Source organism: Heterodontus francisci, chromosome 15 (assembly GCF_036365525.1).
Source record: "Heterodontus francisci isolate sHetFra1 chromosome 15, sHetFra1.hap1, whole genome shotgun sequence".
In the NCBI taxonomy this organism is placed as follows: Eukaryota; Metazoa; Chordata; class Chondrichthyes; order Heterodontiformes; family Heterodontidae; genus Heterodontus; species Heterodontus francisci.
Window position 1 is genome coordinate 77,962,112 of NC_090385.1, and position 19,431 is coordinate 77,981,542.

Genomic DNA, 19,431 nt, shown 5'->3' on the forward strand with positions numbered 1-19,431 from the left:
ATGCGCGCACAGCTGTACTCCATCATATTGTCCATGAACAACAGTGACAAGGTGAGAGGGGGCGAGGCACCTGGTGTCTGCACTGTTGTGATATTACTTTAATGGAACATTTAAATAGTGAGTGTGCATCATCACTGCCAGAAGTGTTGTAGTGATGTCATACAGTATGTGATACAGGAGTAGGAGTTGTGTTGATCCCTAGTAGCATGTGCATGTTGAGGTCTCCTGTAACTTGTATGTAGTATTGTGAGTCGTCAACAATAAAAGAACCCAAAGTATTTGTTACCATTCATCTGTGTATGATTGGTAAAGTTTGTGTGAAGAGGCCAGTAACACAATGTGTTGGCAGCTGTGCATCTTTGAAGACCACATTGCAGAGTCAAAGTGTGACAGTGAAGATCGAAACAGTAGTGATTCGCTTCAGTGCAGAGATCATGGAGTGGAGCCAGTCCGAAGATTGGGAGAAGCCAGAAAAAGAAATTGGGACATGCGGTCTGCTACAAAAGCAGAAGCAATACAGTGAGACACCAGGAGGTAGAAGTACCTTTGATTAGTGGTTAATAAGAATATTGTGTCAGTTCAGGATCGAGCTGCGAAAGTCGGTTTGGAAACGGGCTGAAATTTTGTGAAACTATTGGGGCATCATTGTACAGAACCCGGTGAAAACTGTTTCATGGGCGGGGCCAAAGAAAAAGCGCGTGACACAGGCTACAGTGCCACAGAGCTACAGTGATACAGAGTACTGAGCTGGACGTGGCGAAGACTCAAACTGCAGGCACAGCAGTTCTGCAGTACTATTTAGGATTTTCATCGAAGGAAACCCAACCCACTCTAAACCAGGAGGATTGGGAGAAGCAAGGAGCATTGGAACGATGACTGCTAAACTTTTCGGCATGGATTGGAAGGCCACAGACGTTCTATCTGAGTTTAAGCTTTATCGCCAGAGAATAGAGTTATCCTTCTTGGATTTATCTGTCAATGAACCTGGCAGACAGGTAACGAAGATTAAAATAGCCATTGAAAATGAGGGACTCCCATCAAATTAACACATCAGGTCCATCCGAGAATTAAAAAGACCCAGTGAAACTCTAGAATACACTGGAAGACCAACTCCACGTGAATTTCAGGATCCATCGTTTCGAGTTAATGACAATCAGACAACAGCCTAAGGAGTCAATTGATCAGTTTGTAAGCCGTTGCTATGATAAGTGCAGAAACTGTGATTTCTCTGAAGCCGGCTTGCCGGAGCAATCATGGAACTCGTCATTGCTTCAACACCAATCGCAGCCTTCCAGAGAAATCTAATGAAAAAAAAAAGACATGATATTGACACCTTGTTCTGAATGGTAGGAAGTATGAAGCAATTGTGTCAGGAAGGCAACACTTACAAACATTGGGTGTAGTTATGACTATTGGCGAATTGGCCAAGGTGCCAAAACAGAATAAATCCTGTGGGCGGTGCATTCGCCTACACCAACCACGGAATTGTCTGCCATTTCAAGATCACTGCAAAGCGTACGGTTTGAAAGGGCATTGGGCACGACAGTGCAGGAAATTTGGCTATGACAGAGTGGTCAGAGGCTCCAATAAGCCACGGTTAAATAAAAAGTATGTGCAGCGTACTGGCAGCAGCAACAAGGAGTGTGCCAGAAGTCAATGCAAGCACAGACACATACATGAGGTTGGTAACAGGACAGACCAGGTGGAAGACGCCATGAAGAAAGCTCTTCAACTTGAAAGCGAGCAGGCCTTCCACACCGTTAATGAGGCACGGTGTGTGGATGCGATTGCACTGCTAGAAGATTTTGCTACAATCGATATTATATGTCTGAACAAGAATGGTAAACACACACTCAAAGCCAAGATAGAGACTGGAGCTGGTGCCAACATTCTGCCATTAAGAATCTTAAAAGACATGTATCTTGACCAATGGGAGTCGATGGTACAGCCTACAACAGTCGGGTTGACAGCTTACAACAGGTCACCAATCCATTGTACCAGTACACTGACATTAAAATGCAGCTATGGCAAGTTTGCATCATCATCACAAGTTCCCTACTTGGTACACACAAATGGTCTGGCAGTAGCAAGATTATCGGCATGTAGGGAGCTCAAAATTGTGAACATACACGAAATCAACAATGCCGTATTGGTGGAAGAAAAATTAAAGACCTCATCGAGTCAGTCCATGACTTACAGCTGAAGTACCCAGACAAGTTCGATGCTGTGGGGAGTTTCAAAGGTGATGCTGTTTTGCATTTAAAAGAAGATGCAATTTCTGCAATTGAGCCACCTAGGAAGTGTAGTGTACACATCCAGGAAAAGCTGAGGACTGAATTAGATGATATGGAGCGAAATGGTATTATCCGACGTGTGCAACAGCATCCTGACTGGTGTAGCTGCATCACTTGTGTACTGAAGAAAGATGGTACAATTTGGATGTGTTTGGTCCCAAGACGTTTGAATCGTGCACTTAAGAGGTGCCCTCCTAAAATTCCAACATTGGAAGAATTAAACCCAAGATTTTCTCCAAATTAGACATGGTCTTTGCATTTATCAGAAGGATCACAGCCATGTTTGGAACACCATTTGGAAGGTATTGTTTCCAGAGATTACCATTTAGTTTTTCTGTAAGCCAAGATCTATTCCAGCAGCACATGGACAGGATTATCGAAAATATTCCCGGTTGCGTATGTATAGCGGATGTCATTGCAGTAATGTGCAACACTGAGGAAGAGCATGATTGAAATCTACATGTGATGGTAAGAGCAAGAAAAGAAGGTCTTTTTTAACATCAAAAAGTGCAAAATAAATATAAGCTACATCAACTTCTTTGGCTCAATTACTGTAACACTGGGATACGTCCTGATCCAAGCAAAATAGAAGACATGCAATCTGTGCTTACACCCTAAGAACGAGAAGATTTGCAACAATTGTCAATTTCTTAGCATCCTATATCTCCAACTTTGCAGAGAGAGCATCGTCATTGAGAGAACTGCTAAGAAAATGTGTTACATTTGTGTGGCAAGAGGACCACCAACACATATTTGAATCACTTAAGCAGTCATTGTCAGAAAAGACAAGTCTTCTTCAATACTACAACCCAAGAAAGGAAACAGTCCTGGAACTCGATGTGTCACAGAAAGGGCTAGGAGCTTGCCAAATGCAGGAAGGGAAACTGATTGCATTTGATTCAGAGTCTTTCACCAATGCAAGCCAATTACTTGAACATAGAGCGTGAGATACTTGCTCTAGTATTTGGCATAACAAGGTTTCACACACATCTTTTTGGGAAGCAGCTTATTGTGGAAATGGACCACAAGCCATTAGAGATGATGTAGCGTAAACCTCTGACAGGTGTGCCACTTAGATTACAAAGGTTACTAGTCAAAATCCAAGGGTTTGACTATGAATTCCATTGTAAACCAGGGAACAGGATGGTTACATTGGACACATTGAGCTGATTGCCAAATCCGAAGTAAACGGTGGATATTTCAGTAGACCTACAAGTTGACAGTATGGATATAAAGGTCCAAGATGTACTTAATGTTGACTTGATGAGCTTCAGACAGCTCAAGTGCAACAAGCTTAGAGAAGAAACAGCCAAAGATCCACTGCTGAAGGCATTGCGGCAAGTTATGGTCGATGCTTGGCCTGATACAGTACAGGAGGTTCAAGACAACCTAAGATCCTTTTGACCATATAGGAAGGTGTTAGGTACCTCAAGAGGTGTAATATTTAAAGGAATACAGGTGCTGATTCCTGAATTTCATAATCAGGATATATTGTCACAAATGCACCAGGGCCACATGGGCAGCGAACGAACGAGATGCCTGGCATGGGGAACTGTGTACTGGCCTGGGATTAACTGCAATATCGAGAGAGCCATGAGGATGTGTAATACATGCCAAGTGTATCAGTCAAACCAGCACAGGGAACCACTACACCCTCACGAGATCCCATCGCATTCCTGCTCAAGAATTGCAATGAATGTGTTCACCAATCGTGGTGACGGTTTTCTCTTAATCACAGGTTACTTTTCAAAATTCCCAGTCATCAGACAGTTGAGGGAGACATCGAGCACATCTGTAGTGAATAAAATGAGTGCTATGTTTTGTCTTTTTGGTACACCGGAAGAGATTGTATCAGATACTGGTCCACAATATACAAGCAAACCATTTCAGGATATGTATGTGAAGTGGTAAATAAAACATGTAACAGCCTCTCCATATTTTCAGTGTCAGAGAGGTTTTCCAGCAGTAATTAAGACTTATCATGGTGTTAGAATGAATCTTTGGACTGGAATGGACAAGCCCTAACTTTTTCTCGCAAATTTAGTCCATATCTATGACATCAGTATAGGAACTTTCTTGTGCCAGATACATTTGAATGGGGAGCCAGACAGTGAGATACCGTTTTCATGCAGCTTATGGAGCGGCAGCATATCTCAGACAGCAATTTACAGATTTTTGCATCTAACTGCATATCTGCACTCACTTGGAGTTGATGTCTGCTTTACACATAAATAACAATAAGTGTCATTAGTTTCACCATAAATTTTACAGTAAATTTGAACCCAATGTATCCTGGAAACCATGGGCTGTTAAACAGGTATACAAGCCTTGAAAAGTGGGATGACAACTTGATAAAGCTTTAAAAAAAGGATCCAAGATTTTGTAAGTAGGGATACAGCATACAAAATCAAAGAAATAATGCTGAGTCTATAAACATGATTCATTCGAGCACAGTTAGAATCTTTTCCTTTGGGAAGGCTGTCAAAGCCATGGAGAGTGTGCAGAAAAGACTCACTGTGATGATACTCCGGAAAAGAGTCTTTTGTTACCAGGAATCTATTTTCCTCAAAAGTAAGAAGAGAAGACCTAAATAAAGAACAAAGAACAAAGAACAGTACAGCACAGGAACAGGCCATTCGGCCCTCCAAGCCTGCGCCGATCTTGATGCCTGCCTAAACTAAAACCTTCTGCACTTCCGGGGACCGTATCCCTCTATTCCCATCCTATTCATGAATTTGTCAAGATGCCTCTTAAATGTCATTATCGTACCTGCTTCCACCACCTCCCGTGGCAGCAAGTTCCAGGCACTCACCACCCTCTGTGCAAAGAACTTGCCTCGCACATCCCCTCTAAACTTTGCCCCTCTCACCTTAAACCTATGTCCCCTAGTAACTGTATCTGCCACCCTGGGAAAAAGCTTCTGACTATCCACTCTGTCCATACCACTCATAACTTTGTAAACCTCTATCATGTCACCTCTCCACCTCCGTCGTTCCAGTGAAAACAATGAGTTTATCCAACCTCTCTTCATAGCTAATGCCCTCCAGACCAGGCAATATCCTGGTAAACCTCTTCTGTACCCTCTCCAAAGCCTCCACGTCCTTCTGGTAGTGTGGCGACCAGAATTGCACGCAATATTCTAAGTGTGGCCTAACTAAAGTTCTGTACAGCTGCAGCATGACTTGCCAATTTTTATACTCTATGCCCCGACCGATGAAGACAAGCATGCCTTATGCCTTCTTGACTACCTTATCCACCTGCGTTGCCACTTTCAGTGACCTGTGGACCTGTACGCCCAGATCTCTCTGCCTGTCAATACTCCTAAGGGTTCTGCCATTTACTGTATACTTCCCACCTGCATTAGACCTTCCAAAATGCATTACCTCATATTTGTCCGGATTAAACTCCATCTGCCATTTCTCCGCCCAAGTCTCCAACCGATCTATATCCTGCTGTATCCTCTGACAATCCACATCACTATCCGCAACTCCACCAACCTTTGTGTCGTCCGCAAACTTACTAATCAGACCAGCTACATTTTCCTCCAAATCATTTATATATACTACAAAGAGCAAAGGTCCCAGCACTGATCCCTGCGGAACACCACTAGTCATATCCCTCCATTCAGAAAAGCACCCTTCCACTGATACCCTCTGTCTTCTATGACTGAGCCAGTTCTGTATCCAGAATTCAAGTATCCAGGTTTTCAAAATGATGAATTTTTTTAAAGATAAAATCAGCAAAAGCTATTTCCATTGTTTAGTGAGTAAGTAACTAAAGGGCACAAGTTTAAGACCATCAACAAAAGAAAGACTGGGAGAATCTCTTTGTAATTTAGAGGGTTGTTATGACATGGAATGCCCTACCAGAAACAGTAGTGAAAGCAGGATCCATAATAGCTTTAGAGGGAAAGTGGATAAATATTTGAAAAGGAAACTTTAAAAGGTCTGGGAAAGAATAGAGCACTGGGCCTAAATGGATGGCTCTTTCAGGCATGATGCACTGAATGACTTCCTTCTGTGCCGTAAAATTCTATAATTCTATGAAAATTAAATAGATGGAAATCATATGCTGTGCCCATCATTTCCCTGTAAGTACTACTCTCCATTTGGAGTGGAGAGCGCAAAATCTTTCGCAATGTTCCTTTCTTTCTACTTCTTCCATCCTCTGGCAGGGATTTTTTGAGGACCCCTGAGGTGGGGGGTGCACAGAGTATCATGATGGTGGTGGGTGGGCTGTAGGGTGGAGAGCCTGTTGCCTCCCCATCACCCAGCGATCTTCCCAGGGGCAGGATACGCTGACAACAGTCTTCGCACCCAGAGACCAATTGAGGCCTATTAATAGCCAATTAAGGGCCTCTTCCCACCGCTGCTGGGATCTTACCAGCCGCGGAGGTGGGCCTCTGACGCGCGGGGAGGCCACCTTGTAAAATGAGGCGCCCTCCCCGCGGACTTGAGGGGGGGGGGGGTGCCCTTTATGTGCAATTTGTGGCCCACAGAGGACCCCAACTGGGAACATCTTTACCCTCCGCCCCCCGAACCCCTCCTCCCTTGACTGCACAACCACTCCCCAGCCCCCTTGTCGGGGCTTTCCGGATTGGCCCTAGCGGCCATGCCTCACATACCTCTCTCTGTTTTGGGGTTCCAGTGCTGGGCCTGGGTCCGAGGCCTTTGCTTTACCAGCAGCGGCCACCGCTCCCACTGGCACTGCCGATACTGCTGAGCTGCCGGCCCTCTCATTAGCCAGGAGCTCCTGGAGGCGGGTTCCCCATCCCTTTAAAGTCTTTAAAGGGAAGGGGATCCCGCCTCCTGAAACTTTGTTTCAAAAAGACCGGTGGATCGCTCTATGAGGGTCCCCCCGCCTTTTCTACCCGACGCTGAGAGCCCCGCCTCCAGCACAAAACCCAGCAGTCTGTTTCTAAACTGGCAGGGAGCCATAAAAGATCAAATCAGTTTCTGATAAATGCTTCTGTATAGCCAGTTCAGCCCTCCCAGTTAAAGCATTTATCCAGCAAGGAAATTGATGTGAGGAACCAGCTCAATGTATGATTCAATTATTGACCAAGCCTAGCGAGTCGAATGTGGCCAAGTTCCCAACAAAGTAACTTGTGAGCAGTGCAAGGAGCTATATCCTATCAAAAGGTTATTTCAACAGCACTTAAAAGCTTATAATAAACTTAGAATTGGAGTAAGCTCTGTGCTCAGCAAGGTGAACTTGTTTGTACTAATAAAAACAGAAAGTGCTGGAAATACCCAGAACACTGCTGAAAGGTCACAGACTTGAAACATTAACTCTGCTTCTCTCTCCAGAAATGCTACCAGACCTGCTGAGTATTTCTAGCACTTTCTGTTTTTATTTCAGATTTCCAGCATCCACAGTATTTTGCTTTTATTTTAGAACTTGTTTGTTCTGCTGAATTCTCATTTGTCAGCATCAAATATAGCTCAGATAGAGCTCAACAAACAAAAATGGACAGGTCTACTTATTCATAGGCCTTAAACACAGTCACAAAAGAGAATTTCTTTACTACATTAATGCAAACTGCAACTCCCCACATCAGCCATCATTATGGCTGTTTGGAGACTGGCTATTCAGTACCAATTTAGGCTGAATTAGAAGCAGTATTATGCTGTGGGCTGTGTCCATCAGGAAACGTGAGAAGACTATCCAAACACATTTCATATAACACACTTACAACTGGCAAAAAGAGGACATTTTCATCCACAAGGCTGAGATGGATTCAAGATCCAAGATCGAGGCGTAGAAGGGCTTAATTTAACCCATTTTTATTGAAAACTCCAGATTTTCCCTGTTCATTGGCAGGTGAACATATTAGGAACGAACTTGGTCTATGCCGGTGGCTTGAAATGGGTTAATAGTGAATAGTTGACCTCTGGAGTATAGAAGATTGAGAGGTGGGTGATCTCACTGAAGTGCATAAAATACTTAGACCGCTGAACACGTTAGATGCTGAGAAGCTGTTTTCCTCAGGGGTCAGTCTCAGGATAAGGGGTTAGCCATAAAGGACTGAGATGAGGAGAAATCTTTCACTCAAAGGATTGTGAATCTTTGGAATTCTCAACCCCAGAGGGCTGTGGCTGCTCAATCATTGAGTATATTCAAGACTGAGATTGATCGATTTTTGAGCACAAAGGGAATCAAGGGGATAGGGCAGGAAAGTTGATATAATGGTTCAACCACAATCTCAATGAATGGCGGAGCAGGTTTGAGGGGGTCATATGACCTACTCCTTTTATTTCTTATTTTCTTATGCCCATTTACTGCCAGCCTATTTTATGTTACTCGAGAAGGAAAATTTTTGCAACAGCCTTATTCCAGAAATATTTTCCTTAGTTTTTTTCTGCTAACTGTGTCTACACAGTTACCTTTGTGCCTTCTGCTGTGAAACTCTCATTTTTTTTCCCACTGCTACATTCTAAAGAGAAAACATTGGGTTTTCCACTAAGAATTCCCCTATACCTATGCGAGCGGTAGAGCAGAAATAGAGGGAGGACAAGCTAGTTAAGCACCACAGGAGGTGCATGGAACCCATTTGCCAGTTCCCCCACTCTACAATATACTGACCAACACGCACTCCCACCTCCAGCTCACCCAGACGCAATGCTTGTAGAGGCTGCGTTTAAGAAGAGAAGCCATCAATGAGTCATGCCACATACTGGAACCTGACACACAGCCTGCGTCCACAATAGGCACCAAATTACCAGAGGAGGTGAATTCACCACCATACTTAATTTTTATGATATGGATCCATTCCAGCCTCCTCCAATCTTCGAAGGACGTGTCCCTTCAGATGGATCCCATGTATGCCAGCCAGTAGGACAACTGTGCCTCCTCACTCAGGGTCCTGGCACTTCACTGTTCAGCCAGGCAGGGGTTAAAGGCATTGTCTACAGCTTCTTTAATACCAGTGCCCTTGTTTGAAGCAGCTGAAGCCTCAAATGTTCACTCACTAAGAGTATCCTTCAATTAAGAACTAGGCCCGTGAGATCTGGATCTCCATCTGAGGGATGATGTCTTCCACCTCTCTGGTCAACAATGTTTAATGCTGTAGGTCTCAAAATAAGTCAGGCTGACAGGGCAATTATCATCAGCAACTTAAGGTAATGCCAACCTTCATTTGACGAGAATGCTGCAGAGGATCATATTGATTCCAATTTCCCTCAACTGGTATACCATTATAGAGTCAGCTGGACCCCCAAGATGGTTATTGGACTAACAGATGCATTGATGTAGTGGTAATGTCACTGGACTAGTTATTCAGATGCCTAGGTTAATGCTCTGGGGACATGGGTTCAAATCCCACCATGGCAGATTGTGAAATTTGAATTCAATTAATAAATCTGGAATTAAAAAAGCTAGTCTAATGGTGACCATGAAGCCAGTGTCGATTGTTGTAAAAACCCATCTGGTTCACGGATGCCTTCAGAGAAGGAAATCTGTCGTCCTTATCTGATCAGGCCTACATGTGACTCCAGACCCACAGAAATGTGTTTGAGTTTTACATGCCACTCATTTGTATTAATTTGCTACAAAGTGTAAGAAAAGGAATGAAACAGGGTGGACCACCCGGCATCAACCTAGACACTGGAAACAACAACAGCAAACCCAGCCCTGTTGACCCTGCAAAGTCCTCCTTACTAACATCTGGGGGCTTGTGTCAAATTGGGAGAGCTGTCCCACAGATTAGTCAAGCAACAGCCTGACATAGTCATAATCACGGAATCATACCTTACAGACAATGTCCCTGACATCGCCATCACCATCCCTGGGTATGTCCTGTCCCACCAGAAGGACAGACCCACCAGAGGTGGCAGCACAGAGATATACAGTCAGGAGGGAGTTGCCCAGGGAGTCCTCAACATTGACTGCGGACCCCATGAAGTCTCATGGCATCAGGTCAAACATGGGCAAGGAAACCACCTGCTGATTACCACCTACCGCCCCTCTCGGCTGATAAATTAGTACTTCTCCATGTTGAACATCAATTGGAAGAAGCACTGAGGGTAGAAAGGGCACAGAATATACTCTGGGTGGGAGACTTCAATGCCCATCACCAAGAATGGCTCAGTAGCACCACTACTGACCGAGCTGGCCAAGTCCAAAAGGACATAGCTGCAGGTGGTGAAGGTGGTGAAGGAACAAACAAGAGGGAAAAACCTACTTGACCTTGTCCTCACCAATCTGCCTGTCGCAGATGCATCTGTCAATGACAGTATTGTTTGAAGTGACCGCCACACAGTCCTTGTGGAGACGAAGTCCCATCTTTTCATTGAGGATAGCCACCATCATTTTGTGTGGCACTACCACCGTGCTAAATGGGATTGATTTCCAACAGATCTAGGAACTCAAAACTGGGCATCCATGAGGCACTGTGGGCCATCAGCAGCAGCAGAATTGTATTCAACCACAATCTGTAACCTCATGGCCCGGCATATCCCCCACTCTACCACTGGCATCAAGCGGGGGCCCAACCCTGGTTCAATGAAGAGTGCAGGGGGGCATGCCAGGAACAGCACCAGGCATACCTAAAAATTAGGTGTCAGCCTAGTGAAGCTACAACCCAGGACTACTTGCATGCCAAACAGCAGAAGCAGCGTGCGAAAGATAGGGCTAAGTGATCCCACAACCAATGGATCGGGTCTAAGCTCCGCATTCCTGCCACATCCAGTCGCGAATGGTGGTGGACAATTAAACAACTAACAGGAGGAGGAGAGTCCACAAATATCCCCATCCTCAATCCTCAACGATGGTGGAGCCCAGCACATCAGTGCAAAAGACAAGGCTGAAGCATTTGCAACCATCTTCAGCCAGAAGAGCCGAGTGGATGATCCATCTCGGCCTCCTCCTGAGGTCCCCAGCATCACAGATGCCTGTCTTCAGCCAATCCAGTTCACTCCACATGATATCAAGAAAGGGCTGAAGGCACTGGATACTGCAAAGGCTATGGGCCCTGACAACATACCGGCAATAGTATTGAAGACTTGTACTCCAGAACTAGCCGTGTCCCTAGCCAAGCTGTTCCAGTACAGCTACAGCACTGGCACCTACTCGACAATGTAGAACATTGCCCAAGTGTGTCCGGTGCTCAAAAAGCAGGACAAATCCAACCTGGCCAAATACCGCCCCATCAGTCTACCCTCGATCATCAGCAGTGATTGAAGTTGTTGTCAACAGTGCTATCACGCAGCACTTGCGCAGCAATAACCTGCTCAATGACGCTCAGTTTGGGTTATGTCAGGGCGACTCAGCTCCTGACCTCATTACAGCTTTTGTCCAAACATGGACAAAAGAACTGAGCTCCAGAGGTGAGGTGAGAGTGACTGCCCTTGACATCAAGGCAACATTTGACCGAGTATGGCATCAAGGAGCCCTTGCAAAACCTGAGTCAGTGGGAATCAGGGTGAAAACGGTCCGCTGGTTGGGTCATACTTAGTTGTAACAACCAGGTGAGAAAGGTGTCTAGGGGTCTTTTCAGCCTTCACCTGGTCTTATTGTAACAGGGTTTAATTTGAAACGCACTGTGTTTTAGCTACCCTTTTGGTGAATCCTTGTTCACAGCTTTCCAATTATAAGGCAAAGAAATGAGCACACCAGTTTTTCTTAGGTTTAAAGAAGAAAAGTGAAATTTATTAAACTTACTTAAACTCTAATTCGGTCAACGTCTACAGATATATGACGCACCCAAGCTGACATGCACACGCGATACACATATGCAAATAGGGTCAGAAAAGAGAAGAAAAACAAAGTAGAGAGATTTGAGGCATTCTCTGAAGGGGGTTTCTTGTTACTGTTTCTGGGTTTCCAGCTCATCGTAGCGTCTTTGATTGTAGACAGCTCTTACTTTTCATTGGGGCCCAGTATTCTTCTTAAACCTTGCTCACGTAGGAGACTTTTCTCTCTTGAGTTCACATGTCTTCAATGGGTCTTCAGTTCTGTGAGAAAGAGATGGGAGCAGACAGGAGAGAGATGTTCTCAGTCCAGGAACAAAACAGCTTTTCAAGTTTTAACTCTGTGGCAAGTTCAAATTCAAAAAACTCCAACAGTCATGTGATTAAATTGGTCTGACCATATCTGTTTGTGTATTTGGCCAACTTAACAGTTAACCAGGAATGCGTCAATGTCTGGTAATCAAAAGTCCATTGCAGATTAAATTGGAGCAGAGAGTGCCCCCTTTGTTCGTTCCAAGTACTGTCTGTTACTATGCAAATGTCTTTCGAGTCAGAGGCTTGGCAATTCCTAGTGATACGCCCTCTTTTCTACCCAGCCCCAATTTTAAGTTTTAATGTTCGTGTGGAAAAATAATGTGTGCCTCAGTATTGGCAAGTGCGGCCTGCATGACACTAGCACAAAGCAAGACGGTTGTGGTTGTTGGAGGTCAATCATCTCAATCCCAGGATATCACTGCAGGAGTTCCTCAGAGTAGTGTCCTAGGCTCAGCCATCTTCAGCTGCTTCATCAATGACCTTCCCTCCATCATAAGGTCAGCAGTAGGGATGTCCGCTGATGATTGCACAATGTTCAACACCATTCACGACTCCTCAGAAACTGAAGCAGCCCATGTCCATATGCAGCAAGACCTGGACAACATCCAGGCTTGGGCTGATAAATGTAACATTTGCGCAACACAAGTGCCAGGCAATGACCATCTCAAACAAGAGAGAATCTAACCATCTCCCCTTGATGTTTAATGGCATGACCATTGCTGAATCCCCCACTATCAACATCCTGAGGTTAACATTGACCAGAAATTGAACTGGACTAGCCACATAAATACTGTGGCTACGAGCAGGTCAGAGGCTAGGAATTCTGTGGCAAGTAACTCACCTCCTGACTCCCCAGTGCCTGTCCGCCATCTACATGGCACAAGTCAGGAGTGAAATGGAATGGGTGGAGCTCCAACAACACTCAAGAAGCTCGACACCATCCAAGACAAAGCATCCTACTTGATTGACACACCATGCACAACCTTCAACATTCACTCCCTTCACCACCAGCGCAAAGTGGCAGCAACTCACCAAGTCTCCTTCAACAGCATTGTCCAAACCCACGACCTATACCACCTAGAAGGACAAGAGCAGTAGATGCATGGAACACCACCACCTGCAAGTTCCCCTCCAAGCCATACACCCATCCTGACTTGGAACTATATCGCTGTTCCTTCACTGTCACTGGGTCCAAATCTTGGAACTCCCTTCCTAAAAGCATTGTGTACCTACACCTCAAGGACTGCAGCAGTCGAAGAAGGCAGCTCACCACCACTATCTCAAGGGCAAGTAGGAATGGGCAATAAATACTGGCCTAGCCAGTGATGCCCAACTCTCACGAACGACTAAAAAAATTGGTAAGTGAGGCGCTTTGGGCCGTGCTGAGTTGATGCACGTTATCTACTGGGCACGGTCCAGAATAGTTGCTATTGCAATTAAACTTTAACACATCACAAACTGTTCAAATCAAACTCTGTTTTTAATTGAACTCCAAATTATCCTGGATTTTGGTGTCAAAAGGAGTTGCGATTTAACATTCCACTTGCGTCGAAATTAGAGACAGCAAGCGGCGCCTTTAAGATTGGAATCTGAAACTCCCCTTAAAGTGAAATAGCAGGTGACTGGGTTGGGGAATAAAAGTCTCGTTTGCTCGATGTTCATGAACAACTTATCATTCAGGCTTTCCGACCAGCGTTTTCAAGACATGGCAGAAAAATCCAACCAAAATCTTGGGAAGCAGTACTTAGCAGCAGATGTAAGAATATTGGTTTTTTTTAAATCAACTGAACAATTATTTTTGTTGGAGTTGGATCTTGATATCTAAAAAGAGATTTTATTTTGCACAGAGTATATATATAAGGATAGTTGTATTGCTTAATTTTCTTTCCAGTTCCTTAAGTACATTGTGTGTGTGTAAGGTCAAAGTTTCGATTTTATTTTTATTGTACATCTTTAGATGTTTGCAGCGAAGGAAAAACAGTGTCATCTTGCCCGATATTTGAAGTTTGGGACACTGGTGATACTCTTGGTGGTTTTGCTGCTGTTCGGTTCGTTTGGTCTTCGGTACTACTGGAAACAAAGGGAGAGCAAGGTGAGGTCGAGGATCTACAGTTGTAGCAACCTTCCCTTGATCGCTGTGCTCAGTCAAAATCTGGTGGAATCTTACTGTGTAAAGTCACTAGTAAATAGTGTCGGTTTATGAAAGTCAACGCTGTAAAAGGCTGGATACTTTAAGATTCAAATGATGAGTTTGAGATGGGTTTTTTGGTAGTGCTAGCAACACAATAATGATTTTAACAACTGCTTTTGTGTCCCTAATACAAACCTGGAAATGTGGTAGAAAGGAATCAGTAGTACGTTGATCCAGGTGATTGAAAGAAGATTTAAATATTCTAATAATAGTGTCCTGATGTCCCGTCCAAAAATAGATACACTTTCCCCTTCTTACGATTGCTTCCAGTCGCATTGTAGGAGGATCGTCAATGTCTCCCCCGCTCAAAATTCCAGGCATCACATGACGAGAAGGTTGGAAATTACTGGTTGGCAATCTTAGAGGATAAAGCCAAACTTGTTCTCTGTCTAAGAGTTGATTATTTTAAAGCAAGGAAAGAACTTGTATTTTTAAAAGTGCTTTCTATGACCTCAGGATGTCCCAAATCACTTGACAGCCAATTTGAAGTGTAGTCACCATTGCCATGTAGAAAAAGCAGCAGCCAATTTATGCACAGCAAGGTCCCGCAATCAGCAATGTGATAATAGCCAGATAATCTGTTTTAGTGATGTTGGTTGGGGATAAATATTGGACAGAATACCAGATAGAACTGCCCTGCTTTTCTTCAAAATAGTGCCATTGGATCTTTTATGTTTATCTGAGAGGCTAGACGGGACTTCGATTTAACATCTCATCCAAAAGACATCACCTCCCAGAGTCCTGCTCTCCCTCAGTAGTACACTCAAGTATAAGCTTAGATTTTGTGCACAAGCCTCTGAAATGGAACTTGAACCCACAATCTTATGACTCAAGAGGCGAGATTGCTACTACTGATTGAAGTGTTCATGTTTCCCTTAAACAGGCAGAGGAATATGAGACAACAATATGAAACATTCATCGACAAGCATCACTAATAGAAATTTCTAAGTCATTAGTTCCGGAATTACTATAGTTTTCATGCTGTATTGACTTCCATCCTAGCATGTATTTCGTACAATTAAGCTGCTGACATGCAAATAGCTGAGCCGCCATCATGACCAATAGTTTTGCTGCATGGAATCGGTGACAGTAGGTCCAGATTAGCAAGCAACCGGGCATGGAGCTGTGCCACATACTGCAAGGATACCCACAGGTAACATGCACCATTTAATAACCACTGCCAGCGGCAGTGATGGTCAGGTCTTCCCTCTTTGCCTTCTCCCAGGCACAGCTGTCCAATTTGTGGAAGCGGGTGTTAGGAAGTGGGACAGTGCCCTGGAGGAGGGGACAGGGCTGACTGCATTATAAAGGCAACTTATCTTTTAATTTACCTCTCGCCACTTGGAATTCCTTTCAGGTCTGCTCATATTTTGCCTTCTTGGCTGAGCTCCCAGTGCATTGTGTGATGTGGACTGGAAACTCACCCACAGAGCCATATTTTAACCCATTCAAAACCCATTCACTTGCAGAATTAAAATCGGGCCCACATTATCCAAAATTGGGTGAGGTCAGCCAGGCAGATCTGAATTACTCTAAAATTTATTCGAAGGACATGGACTTCGCTGGCATTTATTATCCATCCCTAACTTCCTTTGCGAAGATGGTGGTGGTTGCCTGCTTGAACCATTGGCAGTGGTTTGATTCAACTCAGTGGCTTCCTAGTTCACTTCAGAGACCAGTTAAGACTCAAACACATTGTTGTGGGAATGTAGTCAATTTTGATCAGAGCCGGTAAGGATAATAGGTTTCTGTACCTGAAGGATATCAGTAATAAAAATGCTGGAAATACTCAGCAGGTCTGGTAGCATCTGTGGAAACAAACAGAGTTAACAGGCTGGATTTTACCAGCCCTTTGGAGATGGGCTGTGAAGCAGGAGGGTTGGTAAAATGGTGACGGAAGGAGTTGAGAGGGTGGCCCGACATCTATCCTCCGCCAAGGTATATTACCAGCGGCAGGGGCTCAGTGGCATGGCCACCCACAGGGCGGCAAATTGTACTAATTAAGGGTCACCTCCCACTTCCAGTGACATTTTAGCGACATTGGGAGGGGCCGCAGCTACTGGGGAGACTGTCAGGTAAACCCTGGCGGCCTCCTGCACGTTCCTGGGGGATGGGGTGCCCTCCTTTATGGCCGCTCCCTGGCCGATGGAGGGGCCCCCAGTGGCAATGGCCATCCCTGCAGCTACAGCACCACCAATGGAAGGTCCCCCCCCCACTCCAATCACCGGGGCCTGCCTGGCCCTGGCAAGTTACTTAAAACAACTTAGCTTGTCTTCAAGGGTGCCTCAGCCTTCTCCTTCATCCTGCAGCCTCAGTAGTGGCAACCTCTCAATGGTGGCACTGCTGAGGCTGCAGTGCTGCCGGCCCTTAATTGGATGGCAGTCCCAGTGGCAGTCTCTTAATTGGCCGCCACTGGTAAAATGTCACCCAGAGTCCCACCACCCACCAGCGCAGAGACAGGTCCTGCTTTTGGTCCTAGCAGCAGGACTTCGTACCTTCCGATAAAATCCTGCCCAACGTTTCAGGTCAGTGATCTTTCATCAGAAACACATTGCATAGATTGCCAATCCAAGTAAGAGGAAAGCATGGCATTCTGCCCCTCATGTGGCTGCCCATGATCCTATGGTGGAGGAAGAATGATCTGAAGGTGAGGGAAATCTGATCATTGCCCAGTTAAAGAAATTTCCAACGCAAAGGTAAGAAAGCAGACTGGCTTATATGAGGCCATACACAAAACCCACATAGCAAACCCTTCATCTGTTTTCCCGATTTGTCAGTTTTTCTCCTTTAAACTTTATTTAATCCTATGGTGCAAATCTGTAAATTCTAATCAAAAATTTGTACACTTGCTTTTTCTCAATCTCATTCCAGACAAAATAATTCTGAAGTATAAGCAGTTTGCTGCCTGTCCACACCTACAAATAAAATTTATCAATTTCAAGCATTTAAAAATATTAATTAATATGTTTTCCTATATGCTTGACTCCAGTGACTCCTCCCCAAAGAACACAGTGCACCTCCCCAGGCCACTGAACAGTTTGTATCCTAAGATCACCTCTCCCATCACCCACAACATTGCATATTTCACCTGGCTAGCTAATAAAGAGGGAGAAAATTGATTATGAAAATAAATTGGCAAGAAGTATAAAAACAAACAGCAAGAGCTTCTATGGGTATTTAAAAAGAAAGAGAGTAGCTAAAGTGAGCATGGGACCCTTGGAGGATGTGACTGGAGAATTGATAAGGGGGAACTGGGAAATGGCAGATAATTTAAACCAATATATTGCATCAGTCTTCACGGTGGAGGACACTATAAACATCCCACAGATATCAGATAAGCAAGGAGCTAATGGGAGGAAAGATCTTGTAACAGTCTCTATCATAAGGGACAAAGTATTTGACAAACTAATGAGACTAAAGGCAGACAAGTTGCCAGGACCTGATGGCCTGCATCCAAGGGTTTTAAAGGAAGTGGCTAAAGAGATAGTGGAGGCTTTGGTGAAAATATTCCAGAACTCACTGGATTCTGGGAGGGTCCCAGCGGATTGGAAAACCTGTAATGTGATGCTCCTGTTCAAGAAGGGAGGGAGACAAAAAGCAGGAAACTAAAGGCTGGTCAGCCTAACATCGGTCGTTGGGAAAATGCTAGAGTCCATTATTAAGGAAGAAATAGCAGGACATTTAGAAAAGCTTAACGCAATCAAACAGCATCAACATGGTTTTGTGAAAGGGAAATCATGTTTGACGAATTTGCTAGAGCTCATTGAGGATATAACAAGCAGAGTTGATAAAGGGCAACCGGTAGATGCAGTGTATTTGGATTTCCAGAAGGCATTCGAGAAGGTGCCACATAAAAGATTATTACACAAGATAGGAGCTCATGGTATTGGGGGTAATGTATTAGCATGGATTGAGGATTGGCTAACTCACAGAAGACAGAGAGTCGGGATTAATGGGTCTTTTTCAGAAAGACAGAATATTTTTAAATGGTGAGAGGTTGGGAAGTGTTGGTGTCCAAAGGGACCTGGGTGTCCTTGTTCATGAGTCATTAAAAGCTAGCATACAGGTGCAACAATCAATAAGGAAGGCAAATAATATCTTGGCCTTCATCGCAAGAGGATTTGAGTACAGAAGTAAAGATGTCTTGCTGCAATAATAAAAATGAAATACTGCAGATGCTGGAAATCTGAAATAAAAACAGAAAGTGCTGGAAATATTCAGCAGGTCAGGCAGCATCTGTGGAGAGAGAAGCAGAGTTCATGTTTCAGGTCTGTACACCAAAACCCAGAATAACTCACCATCATGAGGAGCAGGAATGGGCATTAAAAATTCTCATTCTTATTTTCAAATCCTTCTATATGGCCTCAACCCTCCGTACCTCTGTAACCTTCTCCAGCCCTATAACCCTCTGAGATTGCTACACTCCTGGAATTCTGGCCTCTTGAACATCCGATTTTCATTACTCCGCCAATGATGGCCATGCCTTCAACTGTCCAGGCCCTAAACTCTGGAATTCAATTCCTAATCCTCTCCGCCTCTCTCTCCTCCTTTAAGATTGTCCTTAAAACCTACCTCTTTGACCAAGCTTTTAGTCACCTGTCCTAATATCTCCTTCTGTGGTTTAGTCAAATTTTGTATGATTTTGGTCCTGTGTGGTATCTTCGGGTGGTCTACTATGTTAAAGGCACTATATATGTACAAGTTGTTGGGCAGAAAACATATTTGTTTGAACCAAGTTGCATGTACCTAAGCCATTTAGGACTGAGATGAGGAGAAATGTCTTCACTAAAAGGGCTATTAACCGTCAGAATTCTCTATTCTAGAGAGCTGTGGATGTTCAGTTGGTAAGTATTGCTCAAGTCAGAGATTGATAGATTTTTGGTAACTAAGAACCAAGGGACAGGGGATAGTGTGGGGAGGTGTAGCTAAGATAGTAGATCAG

The 19,431-nt window shown here is 44.3% G+C and overlaps 1 protein-coding gene across 1 annotated transcript in view; it reads left to right on the top strand.

Moving 5' to 3' along the window:
- The first annotated feature begins 13,952 nt into the window (after positions 1–13,952).
- Positions 13,953–19,431, top strand: part of tnmd (tenomodulin) — a 184,935-nt gene continuing 179,456 nt past the window's right edge. Inside the window, exons 1-2 of the mRNA XM_068047010.1 lie at positions 13,953–14,054; positions 14,256–14,390. Of these exons, the coding sequence (XP_067903111.1) occupies positions 13,953–14,054; positions 14,256–14,390 (237 nt within the window). The remainder of the gene's footprint in view (positions 14,055–14,255; positions 14,391–19,431) is intronic.